The sequence below is a fragment of the Salmo trutta genome, chromosome 3 (genome assembly GCF_901001165.1).
Source record: "Salmo trutta chromosome 3, fSalTru1.1, whole genome shotgun sequence".
Classification (NCBI taxonomy): Eukaryota; Metazoa; Chordata; class Actinopteri; order Salmoniformes; family Salmonidae; genus Salmo; species Salmo trutta.
In genome coordinates, this window is record NC_042959.1 from 58552087 (window position 1) to 58570024 (window position 17938).

The window sequence follows — 17938 nt, forward strand, 5'->3', positions numbered from 1 at the left end:
CCACAGAATAGATTGGGATTCACAGACCCATTAGCTCTAGGATAAATTGAACACTACAGTACTGCATGTGAAAGTAGCCCAAGGAATATTAACATTTCTTAAAATGTGATTGTACAAGTCTTCAAAGAGCCCTGGAGAAACCATTTGATACCTCCATTGTCTTGGATAAGACCAAGTATGAGTGTGTGTGTGCCTCAAATCTCCTTTCACTTTCTGATGTTTTGGAATAAAGTAGGACTAAGAGTTGTCCGAAGTGCCAACTGTTCGTTTTGGAGATACTTAAATAATCTTTCCCTTGTCATGTACAAGCTTTACCAGTCAGATTTTTTTTTACTTTCACTATCTAAGCTTAGCTAAGTGTCCCACTTCCTCTTAAAACCCAAGTGATGTCCTATCCAACTTTCTTTTCTTTCGTCGTTGCAAGTTCTGCTCAATCATCAGGTATAGCCATTTTCCAGCCATGTTCCATTGCTCAGTGAGATCTCTTTAAACCTCATTTAAACCTGTGTCTGAGTGGCTTAAATTTACCCCACTTATGTTGAAAGTGCCTGCGAATGAAACAAGACGCAATCCTGGACCAGCATTAAACGGTTTAAGTGTGTTATTCCTCGACTATAGGAAGAAAAAAAGGGCCCCTTGATTAACTAAACCCTCTCAAATGTGATGGCTGTGGTGTAATTAGTCCGGTGCGGAGTTGAACGTAGGTTTTAAAGCAGCCACTCATCCCATGGCCTTTATCTTCTCTTCCTTCTCTCTCTCCTTCTCTCCTCCCTCTCGGAGAATACGGTCTCCCCTGTGAAGGAAGGTTTCTCCACTGAGCCACACTGTGGGACTTTGTGGTCTTAGCTTAGCCTTGTATCTGTGTAGTCACTCTGCGAAATGGGCTTGTCACAGGGACCTAAAACCCTCCATTAAAAGTTGGAGCCTATAATAGGTATTAAAAAGCTGTGGGAACACAAAGAGGGAGGACCAATTTTCATTAACATATGAAGCACTTATTAACTTTGATCGGAGTGCGGTGAAGTAGCAAAGCCGCTTAAAGGCGCAAAGGTCAAGAAGTTGAATGCCACCAAAGTCTTACCCGTCTGCCTTACCCTTGCAGAAAAGGCAGGGCCTCCTTCAGATAACTGGTGGGAGCACCTTGACGCCCCAGCTTGACTTGACTTGGTCGTGACTGAGAGTCTTCACACAATTCATAGGGCCATGGTTGGTTGACTCTGAAACCTGTGCATTCTTCTGTTCCTGTCCTGCACCTGTTATCGATGACCTTTTATTTAACCAGGAAAAGACCCTTGAGGTCAGAAACCTGTTTGGCGAGGGGGACCTTTGCTGGTTCTGTATGCGTTGTGTAGTGAAGATACGCCAACACGCCATACTCTGTCGTCACCTTGTCTTTTAGCAGCTGCTTGGAGCACTTGAGTCTTATTAAGTCAGCTGTTGTGTCTGTTTGGCAGCATACGTGATACATTTTTGCTGTTGCGTTTTCCAATGTTTTAACAAAGAATTAGTCTATTCTTTCCCAGAATCCCTGTCCCTTATACACATTCTTATTCAGAATGTCATTTATGTAATCTGTGTTTCTGCAAACTGTGTAAGCGTTCCACTTTGTGGACACCTTCAACTATTTGGAGAGTGTCACTCTTCAGTTCTACCCATGCCTACTCATCTACCATGAAATGATAGAGAGGCTCTTGTCTGTCAGTGACACCACACATCATAATGGCTCTGAAACGACATACATTGGTGTGAAATGAAGTAGCCAGCTAGAATAGAACAGGGAAGCTCTGTGAGAGGAGAGCATGTGAACCAACATTCAGTTAGAGAGAGGGGTTCTACCCATGAGCACTCTGGACAAGCCACACCCCTCCACCACACACACCCCCACCTTCCACACCCCTGCAGAAACAACCTTGGAGTTTAAAGAATCTATCCTCAAACAACTTCCTGTGCACGGTCCACCTGCTAGTGAACTGAACGCAGAGGCAGGATTTATACTCTGTTGTCACTCCCAGAGCCATAATTGTGAGAAAGATGCCATTTTATTTACCGAGTGGCATCTCTTTTACTGAAATTGTGAAATTTCACCTTGTTCTTGTACCCTTTTTTATTGTTGTGGAAATATGAGTGGGAAGGGGATGGGGATGTCTGGGAAGTTTAACACGTTGGCACAAGCTGCTCTGTGTGTGTGTGCGTGTGTGTGTGTGTGTGTGTGTGTGTGTGTGTGTGTGTGTGTGTGGTGTGTGTGTGTGTGTGTGTGTGTGTGTGTGTGTGTGTGAGAGAGAGAGATTCACCTATTTACTGATGATGAAAAGCAGCTTTAATGTACATCGTTTTTTATTGATTACACATGATTCTGATGGTAGTAAAGTGCCTACAGTGACCATATAACTTAAATGAAATGTAATTGCATTTCTAAGAATGAGGCATTTATCTTCCAGTCACCATTAATAGATCCAAATGATGGCATTACAATGCAGTCATACACAGTTTACTTTCTCACAGTTCAAGGGGACCTGAATATCTGGTAGGATACTCATTGTGGTAAATACAAAATCACATTGACCCTCGATTTGACCTTTCAATGGCTAATCTAATCTGAGACATATAGCAACAAACAGAAAGTGGCAGAATTCATGTGCCACTCTTTGTGCCATTCAGAAATAATCAGGATCCACCAACAGAACACTCCCGTTCTCACCACAGCTGCCAGCCCAGTGCCTGGAATGGTAAATGTGGAATTTTAATACACAGTTGATGCTGAGGAATATGGAAAATGCTAATTTGTGGCGCGATAAGATGAATCGAGACATCCCTTTAGCCCCATTTGACTCAGTGGAGGAAATGAATCATGAATGTTTGTTAAGTATGACAATCTAACGGGGCCAGATCTACATGCTCCCAGACTGGAGAGAGAGGGAGATAAAACCCCGCGCAGACGCCCAGGAAAACTGCCAGATTCTGTAATGATGGGAATTTATTGGCAGTTAAAGAGACAGTGGCAAGGCTTATTCACTAATAACCTCCCTCCATTGGAGAGCTCCACTGCATAGTGTTGGTGGGGTGTTTTGCCCGTATCTCTGGAAGATGTATGATGTATTCTCTGGAATGGTTCTTCTGAGAGCAGAGACAGAAGTCTTACAGCTATGCTTGACTTTGGTGGAGACAGTGTCTTTTTGGAATGGCTGATCACGACATGGTATTTGCTGTATCAACAACCTTCTTTAAACATGAAGGACCTTCTGTCTTTTGCCTTTGACTAGATTTAGCTAGTTTATCTTCATTAGAACGGGATGTGATCTTGATAGCAGTTTGGTTATTATGACAACCTTGAGACTAACGTAGAGCTCTGGTCGAACCCAACCCTAAATCCTAACCTTAACCTTACGCATCCTATGGTAGTTTAAACATACAGTAACCATTTACTTTACTAACACCATTTCAACACCAGCATTCTCTATGCTGCAATAAGACGGTGTAGAGGGAGTAGCAACCTGTCTGTTGGCTGGCTGGTCAGATTAGACGGCTCTGAGCTCCTTAAAGTCGCACGCGAACCAGATTGACATTTTCAAGGGCTTCCTTGGCAAAGACAATGCTAAAAGGGAGAGAAAAAGCCAATATGACTTTGTTCCTACCTTGCTGGAGGAGTTGTTTGTGTAAATCGCCTATAAGCTTATTGACCTGGATGTGTTGCACCCGACTGTGTGTGACTGTGATTTGGCTGGAGAGGCTGTCCTTTGATGAAGCAGCGATAGGGAGGCTTGATTCTAACAGCTCACTGACACATGCCCGCAAACTCTGCCCTTACATACACTGTGCCTCCCACCCTACCCCTTGCCTCCCTACCCTACCCCATGCCCCCTACCCTACCAATACCCTCCCACCCTACCCCATGCCCCCCACCTTACCCCATGCCCTCCTACCCTACCCATGCCCTCCTACCCTACCCATGCCACCAACCCCACCCCATGGGTCCACACCCTACCCTGTTTCACCTACCCTACCCCATGCCACCCTACCCTACCCCATGCACCTCTACCCTACCCCTACCCTACCCCATACCCCACCCCTATGCTACCCTACCCCACCCCATTCTACCCTACCCCATGCACCCCTACCCCATTCTACCCTATCCCATGGCGCCTACCCTACCCCATGCAACCCTACCCCATTCTACCCTTCCCTACCCCCTGCCACCCTACCCTACCCATTCTACCCTACCCCATGCCACCCTACCCTACCCCATGCTACCCTACCCTACCCCATGCCACCCTACCCAACCCCATTCAACCCTACCCCATGCACCCTACCCTACCCAATGCTACCCTACCCTACACCTTAACACCCTACCCCATGGAACCCTACCCTACCCTACCCCATCCTACCCTATACTCTTCCCTCCACCTTTCTCCATCCTCACTCAGATACATCATTTTTCTCATTCACCCCTAAATGTCTTCATTTGATTAAACAAGGAAAGAGATTTAGCCAGCGGTAGATTATTGTGACATAGACTATAATGTAGATCATTGACAATCTGTATCCTTTGATAACACCTCAATAAACAAGTGATATCAAAGACAGCCCCCTCTGAATGAAACGAAATGCTTTAATAGTCTGTTCGTATGGCAAAACGGTTTTGAGATAGCTCATGCACATTGAAATCATGAAGAGGCTGTATGTATCCCTGTATCTTTTATCATACTGTAGCCTACATACTGCTACAGCATGTTCCTCCTTGCTGGTTTCCCGTGCGACATTCGCTAGAGAGGAAACTTCATCAAGCCCATTGCTTGCCTGTGACATTGTTCATCTCTGTAAGGTTGCCTGGGCGATTGTGTTTAAAATGCATTGCAAATGGTGGTTAGATAGAAGGCAGCAGAAAATCCGTAATCACTGCTTAATTAAGGAATCATCTTGTAGCTTCATTTCCTGAGCTGTAATTAAACACTTCCAATACGTTTCGTTGCAGGGCTTAACATGTTCGCCTGAGATCAAGGTACTGCCTTTAATGTTATCTCACCCGGCTTCTTTAAACTCGCTCCACTGAAAGGAACTGTTGATATTCGCCCTTTGTTATCCTCGTCATAACGCCTAGTGATCCCCAGTATGCTAAAGAGTGTCTCCAGCTAACTGTACTCCATGCCCCCAACAGTAAATAGCGAGGCGGATTCAGTGAGTGGGCTCACTGATAATACCTACTGGGAAGGAAGGAAAGGGGGAGAATTTTGCCATCCCAAGCAGACACTTTCATAAGCTAAACTGGGTCACTGTGACCTCATGTTACTGTTAGTAGGACAGTGCTGCAGACTTCCTTCACTTGTCGTTTTTTTTTGTCTCTCACAGAGAGGCAGGAAGCTGCCATCCTTTTGGCAGTGTTTGCTGCCTTCTTTGAAGTGAGCCATGTGTGTAGAAAGCCAAACAAGCATAGTGAGTGTTGTTTGATCTGAAGATGAACCCAGGATGGACACAATGTTAAGGCCTTATTCTGGACTGTATAGACGTGTCCGATATGGCACTCTATTTACCATATAGTACACTACTTTTAGTCAGAGCCAGTAGTAGTAGTAATCATAGTACCTTTACATCAGATGGGTCTGACTAAATCCATCCCTCTGCTTCCTTCTTCAATGAAGTCTAATAATAACCCATCAACGCCCTTGGACGTACTCTGTAGGTTTAACACATCAAAGCAACGGAAAAGATGATGTGACCATACAGAACTAAGTATCCCCTCCACTAAGGACAAGCCTACTACCAGCAGTAGAGCTCAGAGACTGAAGTCAGGGCTGGAGACATAAACATTTTTATATTCTAATAATTTAGCAGACGCTCTTATCCAACAGTCTCCCCTCCACAGTGCTAGTGTTTTTAGCCACATTGCATGTATTGGATTTAGGGGTTTGTTATAGAACGACTTAATTGTCTGTGTCTGTATAGTGGACTTGGACATGCAAAACAGAAGAGGTTTTCAAGGAAAATCTAGGAACGTGGTAAGCTGTATTCCCATCACGGTGGTTGCTGTGGCTGTGTAGGCTGTGAAGTACTGTATGTTTTACAAGGTATTTAAGCACTTTACTTCCCAGGTTAGAGATAGATAGCCAAATATCCCTGGGTATGTCCTCTCCCTTTCTCCCTCCCTCTCTCTCCCTCTCTCCCCCTCTCTCTCCCTCTCTCCCCCTCTCTCTCTTTCTCTCCCCCTCTCTCTCTTTCTCTCTCCCCGTCTAGCTCTCTCTCTCTTTCTGAGTCTCAGCCCTGAGACTGTAAATCTGCTGTACTGTGTCCTAGAACACACATTCTCCCTCCTCCACAATAGATCAAACAGTAATAAATAGCCACCTTCCTCTCTCTCCCTCTCTTTTTCTTGCTCTCCCAAAGTTCTTGCTCCTCCTTCCTTCCTGCTACACATGGGCTTCCTCCTGTATGGTAACTCATAGGAACTCTAGATAAAAGTGTTGCAGCAGCACCAGTCACTGGTCCCACACACACACTTGATACTTCTTGAAATTCAATGCACTGTACTGGACATATATAGTAACAATAAAACAATGTATTCAAAGCTGCAGGGGTGATATTGCTTAATGTTAAGAACATTGTATATATAGCTAACATAACCATTTGTGTATTGTTTTGAGCCCTAGATGTTTAACATTAGTTACAGTACCATCACAAAGTATTCACACTCCTTTACTTTTTCCACATTTTGTTGTATTACAACCTGAATGTAATATTTATTAAATTGAGTTTTTGTCACTGGCCTACACGCAATATCCCTTAATGCCAAACTGAAATTATGTTTTTTGAAATTTTGACCAATTAATTAAAAATGAAAAGCTGAAATGTATTGAGTCAGTAAGTATTCAACCCCTTTGTTATGGCAAGCCTAAATATGTTCAGGAGTACAAATGTGCTTAACAAGTCACATAATAAGTTGCATGGACTCACTCTGTGTGCAATAATATTGTTTAATATGAGTTTTGAATGATTACCTCATCTCTGTACCCCACATATACAATTATCTGTAAGGTCCCTCAGTCGAGCAATGAATTTCAACCACAGATTCAACCACAAAGACCAGGGAGGTTTTCCAATGCTTGCAGGGCACATATTTGTAGATAGGTAAAAATAAAATAAAAAGCAGACATTGAATATCCCTTTGAGCATGGTGAAATTATTAATTACACTTTGGATGGTATATCAATACACCCAGTTACTACAAAGATAGAGGCATCCTTTCTAACTCAGTTTCCGGAGAGGAAGGAAACCGGTCAGGGATTTCACCATGAGGCCAATGGTGACTTTTTAAAACAGTTACAGAGTTTAAAGGCTGTGATAGGAAGGATGGATCAACAACATTATAGTTACTCCACAATACCAATTTTAAATAACAGCGTGAAAGAAGGAAGCCTGTACAGAATAAAAATATTCCAAAACATACATCCTGTTTGCAATAAGGCACTAAAGTAAAACTGCAACAAAAATTGGTAAAGAAATTAACTTTATGTCCTGAATACAAAGCGTAACGTTTTGGCAAATCCAACACGTCACTGAATACCACTCTTCATATTTTCAAGCATGGTGGTGGCTGCATCATGTTATGGGTATGCTTGTCATCGGTAGTGCTGAGCAATTAACCGAAATGTCGGTTATTTCTTGGTTTTTAAACAACTAATTGACCGTCATCGGTTCATTTATTTGAGTTCCATTTCCATTTTTTATGTGAGCTCAATGCGCACATTGCGCTGCAGTTTCTCTAGAAATAAATCAGATCATGCATGAACTGTGTGATGTAGTAGGGAGTTGTAGTTTCCAACAGGCCAATGTTCTACATAGTTTAGAGCAGATAACATGATAATTAACCAACATTACCATAATCCATTGCGCTCTCAAGTATCCGGTCTGTTTCTTCTAGCCTGCTATATAAGAGACAGAAGAATGCGCGATCAGGACGGATACATAGACAGCAGTTGCTTCGTGAGGTATTTTTATCTGAAAATACATGATTTAAGTGATCGATAGTTGGTATTCAGCAGTCATTAAAGTATGTCTTATGTACTTTGAAGAACCACTAAAATAGTGATTTTGGCAGACAGCATAGGCAGCAGCTCTATAGAGATGAGATGATGACTTGGAATGAAATAATAAAGTTGTCAAATAAATGAAATGTAATATACACAACAACTGAAATATTTTATTCAAGTAAAGTCATTTTAATAAATGAGAAGCAGTAATGGGCAGTCTCTACCATCATGGGACTTGTATTAATTGTTTTATTGTGTGTTGTTACAGCATTCAACCGCTTTAATGCGTAGTGCATTTCATCTAAAAAATTTTTTATTGAAAACTAAATCGAAAATCGTGATTATTTTTGAATAATCAAACCGAAACCGAATCGATCTCAAAAAGAACTAATCTTTCAGCACTAGTCATCTACAAAGACCAGGGAGGTTTTTAGGATAAAAATACATGGAATAGAGCTAAGCCCAGGCAAAATCCTAGAGGAAAACCTGGTTCAGTCTGCTTTCCAACAGACACTGGGAGACAAATTCTCCTTTCAGCAGGACAATAACCTAAAACACAAGACCAAATATACACTCGAGATGCTTACCAAGAAGACCGTGAATGTTCCTGAGTGGCCTATAGTAGTTATGGTTTTGACTAAAATCGGCATGAAAATCTATGGCAGGAATGGCTGTCTAGCGATGATCAACAAACAATTAGACAGAGCTTGAATAATTTTTTTAAGAATAATGTGCAAATATTGTACAATCCAGGTTTGCAAAGCTCTTAGAGATTTACCCATAAAGACTCACAGCTGTAATCATTGACTAAGGTGATTCTAACATGTATTGACTTTGGGGTGTGAATACTTATGTAAATGAGATATTTCTGTATTTCATTATTAATACATTTGCAAACATTCTAAAACATGTTTTCACTTTGTCATTATAGGGTATTGTGTGTATTGTGTGTAGACATATTTTCTATTTAATACATTTTGAGTTCAGGCTGTAACACAACAAAATGTAGAATAAGTCAAGAGGTATGAATACTTGCTGAAGGCACTGATAACAGTTGTTTCAACTGTATTATATGGGTGCTCCTCGATCAAACGTGGTGTGGCAACAATATGATTTAACTGTGAGTGATGTCACTCAACATGCCACTGTATGACCAACCTGTCCCATCTCCCCGTCTGTCTACAGGTGAAGAAGATGGCAGTGGAGAAGCAGGGGAGTCAGACATGGATGGGCAGAGTGAGTCCAGACACCCAGCCATAGGACCAGAGGATTGGGATGGACCAAGTAAGTTTACGTCATTTCTCTCTCTCTCTGGTGGCTATCATCTGATTGTCCGGCAGTTATCTGACATCCCTCAACCAGAAAGCCGTATTTCAACCAGGAAGTGACTTTTTTATGACATCTAATGACATATTTTTCCTGCTGGGAATGGAATGCACCTCGTAGGATGAGTGCTTTCAAATCTACCAGAAAGGGAAAGAGCAAGGCACGTGAGATATAAGCCACAAAAGTCTCTGAAGTTGGGATAAAATGTGCTTCCTAATAACAATAGATGAAAAACTGGGAAAAGTGATGTGGTGAGCTAAATGAGTATATTATCGCCATTGAATAGTAAGTTAACTTACTAGTGTTGAATGGGTGGATGAAATTGCTTTGCTCTTAATCTTATTGTATATGTGCTTGAACATAGAATGAAACCCCAAAAGAAAGCTTATAATAAAAAAATGTACTATATTTATTTTCTCTTTGAACATCTCATTTTACCATGCAGATTCCCCTTGCTGTTCTTCACAAGAGTTTCGAAAAATGGTTGTATCTTGTTTTTTTGTTCGTCTTAAAAGTCACTTCATCAAAGTGATGGATAATACATCGAACAAGATAGCAACACAGCAATTACTGTTCAGGGCATTACATCCACATTGCTGAACACACAAAATATGATTCCCTTCTAATGCGTATGACCTATTGCAGCAGGTACATACGTTTATAAAAGTGGGATTTGGACAAGTTGTGCTGGTGCTGAAGCCCCCTGCGGTGTGTATTTTATACTGACAGTGAATCAGTGTTATCGGCCCCTATCAGATAATGCATTTATCATTAAATTTTACATTTGCATTTAAATCTGGAGAAGGAAATGAGCATTGCTGGTTAAAGATTAGAGAGGCTGGGCCGACAGTAATAAAACATCACTGTGATCAGTCAGGAGACAGGGCTGAGGGGGTCAGCGCTCAACTATGGGGGCCACCATGACAAAAAGACAGCAGGCATCACATGACGAAGAGAAGGCCCTTTGGGCCGGGGGAAAACGCTGAGCTTAAAAATACTGCTGTCTTTGAAAGGGAGATAGGATTGGAAGGGATGGGAGCTCTGACTGGCTGTAATTATACACCGATCTCTCTATGTCTCTCTCTCTCTCTCGCTCGCTCTCTGGACATCTCTCTTTCTCTCTCTCTCTCTTGCTCTCTCTCTCTCTCTCTGTCCTTAGCCCTCAGAATATTGAGAATTACAGGCTCATAACAGAACACCGACTGCTGGACTGACTGGGGTTTGGGGGTGTTCAGTAGGGAGAAAATGTTTGAAGCTGAGTAAGGTCCTACCTAACTGAACTACCTGACTGAACTTGTCCAATACTAATAGAGATTTCAGTTTACCGTTGCCAAACATTTTGATACAGTGTGCACTAATAAACATGACCCTGGATTGTCTGTCTCATACTTAGAGTTTCTTTCAAACTCTAACTCCAGAAACATGACTTCAGATGAGATAGCACTATTGTCTCACGGACCACTCCTACATACAGGCATGTATCTATCTACCTGGTCAAAGCCCCAAGGACCCATACTCATATATGTTAGTATATCATCATTACTACACTATCTACATAATGAATATCATTTTGTGAGGATAAGGTGCACTCCCTCTCAGTTCCAGGTAGTCTCATTAGTATTTCTTAAGATCCTTTATGTTCTACTAGTCCATGAGAGAGACATAGTTTCAGAGCCGGATGTGGCTGCCACTCCTTCTGTTGTCTTTGTGGGCAGTGGGCAAGAAATGAATCTTTGAGCATAATAATGCCATTCACTATCCCATCACGCCTGCCATGAAAGGTCATTTCCCTTTTTAATTTTTCCCATTGTGTTGGAAAAGTCAGATGGGCATGTTATAATTTGAATAAAGAGGGAAATCAGACAATCAGATACGAACATTTTGAAATTACATGGCTTCCTGTTCAAAGCGATTAAAAGCAAATTTATTTAGTGTGAGACTGTCTACGCTGTAATCTCTTTGTAAATGTTCAGATAGTGGTAGCATTCAAACTGTCTTTGTTATTTTGGGCTTAAGTTTAAGCAGGTGCGATAAAGATCAGCACCGGATCATTTTTAATCACTCAGTGTGTGTATCTGAATAGGATGTATAATGGCTGTTACATAAAGAAAGGGGGCGTTCTTTGGCTCTGAACATCCTCTGAACATCCTCACCTGTCTTTGGTGCTCCTATCCAACCACCCCATGACATTTTCCTCTGTTGATAAAATGACAAAAGCAGCCAACAGTACATTCTCTAATTGATCTTTTCATCTTTATGTACCGTGTAAGGATGAACACATATCGAGTGTTGTAATATAGTTGCTAAGAAGACTCTTTTATCCAAAGTTACTTACAGAACAGTTGACACGGACAGTGACACGTTTATCTGGCCCATGTAGGAATCGAACCCACAACATTGGTGTTTCCAGCTCCATGCTAACCCACAGCCATTGGTGTTTCCAGCTCCATGCTAACCCACAGCCATTGGTGTTTCCAGCTCCATGCTAACCCACAGCCATTGGTGTTTCCAGCTCCATGCTAACCCACAACATTGGAACTACTAGTTTCCCAGTGTTCCTTCCTGTATAGTATAACAGTAGAACCATGTGACTCATTCATCTGATGGGTGTTCTGCCTTCTCTCATCGAACAGAGAACACCCAGGGAGTTCTCAATATAACCATGTCATCCCTGAAGCAATCAGCACAGAGATCTGCTGTTTCATGTTCATTTGGCGTCATGGATATTTGAAATCCATGTACTATAATGGGAGATAAACCTGACTGTGAAGTACTGCTATTCTTCACTCATTTCCATGGACTACTTTGTCTCCGATACAGATCTGTCGCTGTTCCTCAAGGCTAAATGAGAGTGGTGGGTTTTAGCTAGCGTTAGCTTCTAATGAACTTCTGCACATTCTAATCTACTGGTCTGCTCTTATGAGCCACACCCCCGTGAAAAGACATGGAAACTCAGTTAGCTTCAGAGGAGGCTCTCTCTCATTGCTTCTAGTGTGGTTTTGTCTCGATACTGTACAGAGTAAAACGTTCTCCCTACGTTTGGAGGAATGCAGTTGTTAGCTTAGGCTTACATGGCTGATTAAGCAGACACTGTGATGTATATCTGTAAACATAATGTAATCTTCCATCTCGGTGTTAGCATGATACCATGTCATTTTACTGTTCAAATAAACTAAACAACACGCTGCCTCTATTTGTACCAAGTAAGATACGTCTGACAAACAGTCTTACTTGAAGATAATGTGTCCCAGATTGCACCAGCAGCTGGGTGAGAAGGTTTGTGAAGGAAACAGGGGCAGGGAAGGAGAAGGAGAAGGGAGGAGAGCAATAAACACAAGCAAGTGAGCAGAAGTGATGATCACCTTGCCCATTATTCTTTCTGCTTGACTGGTCCTGAACGGGCACAGCCCTGTCCAGTTACCCTTCTCTCTGTGCCAGCTGGGCATGAGCCACGGTCGGACAGTTTGGGGTGAGCTGAAGGAGTGGCCCTCCGAGACGATGTCCGATGGTCAGACAGGAGCAGACCCCTCCCCTATCCACCCACCCCCTTCATCTCCCGCCGGCCTCCATCCCCTTCATCAAGTCATCAAAAGCTGCACGGCAAAACATGTCTGTCCTCAGATGAAGACTACAGTAGTCTCACAGTTTTTACTCCGGCCCACCTTTGAGTGTGTGCCGATGGCGATGTTCCCGCCTACTGGTCCACATGAAAACAATAACGTTTCAGGTTTTATGCACATATGTCACGCGAGGAGAATTTGTAGAGCAGATGGCCACGATACCGTGGCAGGTGCCTCGGCAAATGTTTGCCATCGCTGTGCTGCTATTTATATCATTGTGAAGCACAGAGTCACAAATATTTGAGGACGGAGGAACGGACAGAGGGACCGTTGGCCCTCTTTGTTGTGAGTCAGAATGACCACCAAAATAAACAGATTAGGGTTTACAGATGTAGGGTCTTATTGTGAGACAGTTTGCTACAGCAGGAAAATAATCCTGCAGCAACATGAAATGTGAATTATTATGTGGATTATAATTAATGGACATTTTTGCAGGGGTTGATCCATTTTTTGTTAGGTCAAATCAAGTCTGACATATTAAAGTGGAAATGACAAACTTTAGAAGCCTTTTTATACCTCGAATAGACTACAAGTTTGCATTTCCTGCTGTGCATAAAATTAAGATCCTACCTCGGTATACTCCAGACGATAATGACCTGAATGCGTCAGGGCAAACTTTTTTGCCGATACAGTATAATACAGCAGATGCAGTGTAGTAGGTTTGTTGTCCAAATGGGATATAAAAAAAGCTATGAATTCCCCCAGAACATCTTCATGTTTGTGGCTACATAATTATAGCACACTATGAGGTAACTGTGAGACGACCCCAGTCCGCAGGCTGGGGCAGCACACTTCCTATACAAACCCTTGTCATCACACCTCTAGAAGAGTCCATCCTGAACACACTGTTAATGAGAGTTCTTCTGGCACCTGACAAGTTCTGCACGGCAACAGTGGATTTTTTATTTTGACTCTGAAGTCCATTAATTGAGGATGTGGTACGGAAGGAGGGAGGAAGGGGTGCTGGAATGAGAGAAAGAGACAAACGGAGTGCACAGATTCAGATTAGGGCTGCAGAAGATGAGGGTGTAAAAGGGATTTAATGCTAGGATGGATTAGAGAAATCCTTGTAACAATGTTAAATAATTATAGTTCCAGTCGAGATCAAAGCACCATTGATTGAACCCCTCAAGCCTTCAGCACACAGAGTCTTGGAAAGCAGAGATTGGTAAACTAGTGCTCAGACCACTCCGACTGCTCCGGTTAAATTGGATTGGAAATATTAGGATGTAGATGAATCCTTCAGGAGTTTGCAGAAATGTAGCTCGCAAGAGCCATTTGAATGGTTCGATACAGATGTGGGATCTTAATTTGAGCCAGTTCGCTACAGCAGGACAATAATTCTGCAGCAACAGGAAATGTGACTTATTATGTGGATTATAATTAATGGACATTTTTGTAGGAATTTATACATTTTTTGTAAAGGAAAATCAAGTCTGAAATTTCAAAATGGAAATTACAATCTTCAGAAGCCTTTTTAAACCTCAAATACATTACAAGTTTTACATTTCCTGCATTGCAGGAAAATTCTCCTGCAACAGGGTAATACAATTAATATCATACGTTTGTAGAACTGCCTGTCTGGGCAGAATGATCATAAGTCGAGGATGCAGCAACCACCTCTTCTGATAGATAGATACAGTACCTAAAGCATTTTAAGTAGACTTACAGACATAGTCTGGACTTTTCACTGACATTTTCAACCTCTCCCTGTCCGAGTCTGTAATACCAACATGTTTTAAGCAGACCACCATAGTGCCTGTGCCCAAGAACACTAAGTTAACCTGCCTAAATGATTACCGACCGTAGCACTCACGTCTGTAGCCATGAAGTGCTTTGAAAGGCTGATCATGGCTCACATCAACACCATTATCCCAGAAACCCTAGACCAACTCCAATTTGCGTACCGCCCCAACAGATCCACAGATGATGCCATCTCTATTGCACTCCACACTGCCCTTTCCCACCTGGACAAAAGGAACACCTATGTGAGAATGCTATTCATTGACTACAACTCAGCATTCAACACCATAATGCCCTCAAAGCTCATCAATAAGCTAAGGACCCTGGGACTAAACACCTCCCTCTGAAACTGGATCCTGGACTTCCTGATGGCCTGCCCCCAGGTGGTAACAACACACACACACACAACACATCCGCCACGCTGATCCTCAACACAGGGGCTCCTCAGGGGTGCGTGCTCAGTCCCCTCCTGTACTCCCTATTCACTCATGACTGCACGGCCAGGCACGACTCCAACACCATCATTAAGTTTGCCGATGACACAACAGTGGTAGGCCTGATCACCGACAGCGACGAGACAGCCTATAGGGAGGAGGTCAGAGACCTGGCTGTGTGGTGCCAGGACAGCAACCTCTCCTTCAACGTGATCAAGACAAAGGAGATGATTGTGGACTACAGGAAATAGAGGACAGAGAACGCCCCCATTCTCATCGACGGGGCTGCAGTGGAGCAGGTTGAGAGCTTCAAGTTCCTTGGTGTCCACATCACCAACAAACTAACCAAGCACACCAAGACAGTCGTGAAGAGGGCACGACAAAACCTATTCCCCTTCAGGAGACTGAAAAGATTTGGCATGGGTCCTCATATCCTCAAAAGGTTCTACAGCTGCACCATCGAGAGCATCCTGATTGGTTGCATCACTGCCTGGTATGGCAACTGCTCGGCCTCCGACCGCAAGGCACAACAGAGGGTAGTGCGTACAGCCCAGTACATCACTGGGACCAAGCTCCCTGCCATCCAGGACCTCTATACCAGGCAGTGTCAGAGGAAGGCCCTAAAAATTGTCAGAGACTCCAGCCACCCTAGTCATAGACTGTTCTCACTGCTACCACACGGCAAGCGGTACGGGAGCGCCAAGTCTAGGTCCAAGAGGCTTCTAAACAGCTTCTACCCCCAAGCCATAAGACTCCTGAACACCTAATCAAATGGCTACCCAGACTATTTGCATTGCCCCCCTCTTTTACACCGCTGCTACTCTCTGTTGTTATCATCTATGCATATTCACTTTAATAACTCTACCTACATGTACATATTACCTCAACTAACCGGTGCCCCCGCACATTGACTCGGTACCGGTACCCCCCTGTATATAGTCTCGCTATTGTTATTTTACTGCTGCTCTCTTTAATTACTTGTTACTTTTATTTCTTATTCTTATCTGTATATATATATATATATATATATATATATATATTATTTTTTTACTGCATTGTTGGTTAGGGGCTCGTAAGTAAGCATTTCACTGTAAGGTCTACACCTGTTGTATTCGGCGCATGTGACTAATACAATTTGATTTGATTTGATATTTCAGCAAAGTAGAAAACTGAGGAAACTAACAAGTTGTTTATACATTTTTTCCTCTAATCAACAGATTTGGACGTGCATCATAGCGATTCTCCCTCAAAAGGATGTTTTATCTCTCCCAGTGGTTTTATTCAAAGCTTTTTATCAAGTATTGGAAAAATAATGATGAGATTTCAGATGAAACTATGAACAACAGCTAGAAACTTTGGGAATGAAAACATGGAAACTAAACTGCAATCTCAGCACTCATTTTCTCATCAGGGTTTTTCTGAAATGGTGGGCCATCCCTGGCCCAGAGCAAGCTGTGTACTCCACACTGCAAAATAGAAACTTGCTATGCTCTCTCTCCTTCACATTACATTCACTTCCTCACACAGACACATACATGTATAGCCTACACACACACACACACACACACACACACACACACACACACACACACACACACACACACACACACACACACACACACACGCACACACGCACACACACACACACACACACACACACACACACACGCACACACACATACACACACACACCATGAAAAGAATGTTTGATTGTGTTGATTAAATATGCAACAAGAGATTAGAGAAATCACTTCACTCATATGCTGCAGTTCTTTCATGCAAATGTACTCACTGATCCGATATACTGTACTAAGAGGCTTTATGGCAAAACTTCATGGTTGTTAGTTATATCATCTAAAATAGGACTAAATTAAATCGCTGTTGTTATCATTCTAAGTATTTGGAGTAATAGTTTGTGTAGGTACAGTATGTTGGCTGCAACAGTGAACTTAAAATAGTCAATAGATATAGATTCTATTGATTGTCACATTTTTCAAGAGAATCACTGTATCATTGGAAAATCACATCTTAATTTTCAGTGTTTCTTTTTTTCATGACAGAATTCAATGAGAATGAAAGCTGTTGGTAAATAGGAAGCTGAACACAGTTGCTGGCAGTGATTCTGCCCTGGGGGACTTGGTTCTCAATGCTGCATTCTTTCTTTAACACTCTGAATATGTTTGTTCTGCAATGCTTACACCCTCTGAGGCTGGATAGATGAGAAATATAGCAGTCTTCTACTTATTTGGAGAGGTATCACTTAATCGGGTGAATATGTGATGTGAGTCCCTCTTCATTCCATAGGATTTCATTTTGCTCTATATATATATAAACTATATTTGAGTTTCTTTCTGTGCTGCTCCTCCATGATTCACTGAGAGTTCAACAGAATCTTACTGAGTCATATTTTATGTACATGTATTTGCGCTATTTATGGTAACTTTTTGTTTCAATTCAGTTTGAAAACTGAGCACCTCAAGTCATCAATGCATATGGTTTGGCTGTGGGAATGTAAATCTTAAGCTTCACCCTCTCTCTCTCCCCCCTCTCTCTCCCCCTCTCTCTCTCCCTCTCTCTCTCTCCCCCTCTCTCTCCCCCTCTCTCTCTCTCCCTCTCTCTCTCCCCCTCTCTCTCTCCCCCCCTCTCTCTCTCTCTCCCCCTCTCTCTCTCTCTCCCTCTCTCTCTCTTTCTCTCTCTCTCTCTCACACACACACACACACACACACACACACACACACACACACACACACACACACACACACACACACACACACACACACACACACACACACACACA

General features: G+C 42.6%; 1 protein-coding gene across 3 annotated transcripts in view; it reads left to right on the forward strand.

Annotated features, from left to right (window-relative positions):
• Positions 1-17938, forward strand: part of LOC115180983 (zinc finger protein ZFPM2) — a 127090-nt gene that overhangs the window by 29091 nt on the left and 80061 nt on the right. The window contains exon 2 of one of the 3 annotated variants that reach the window (XM_029743105.1): positions 9204-9302. In XM_029743105.1, the coding sequence (XP_029598965.1) occupies positions 9204-9302 (99 nt within the window). Of the gene's footprint in view, positions 1-9050; positions 9303-17938 lie in introns of those variants that run through there. The other 2 variants (XM_029743096.1, XM_029743089.1) reach the window with 2 other exon arrangements.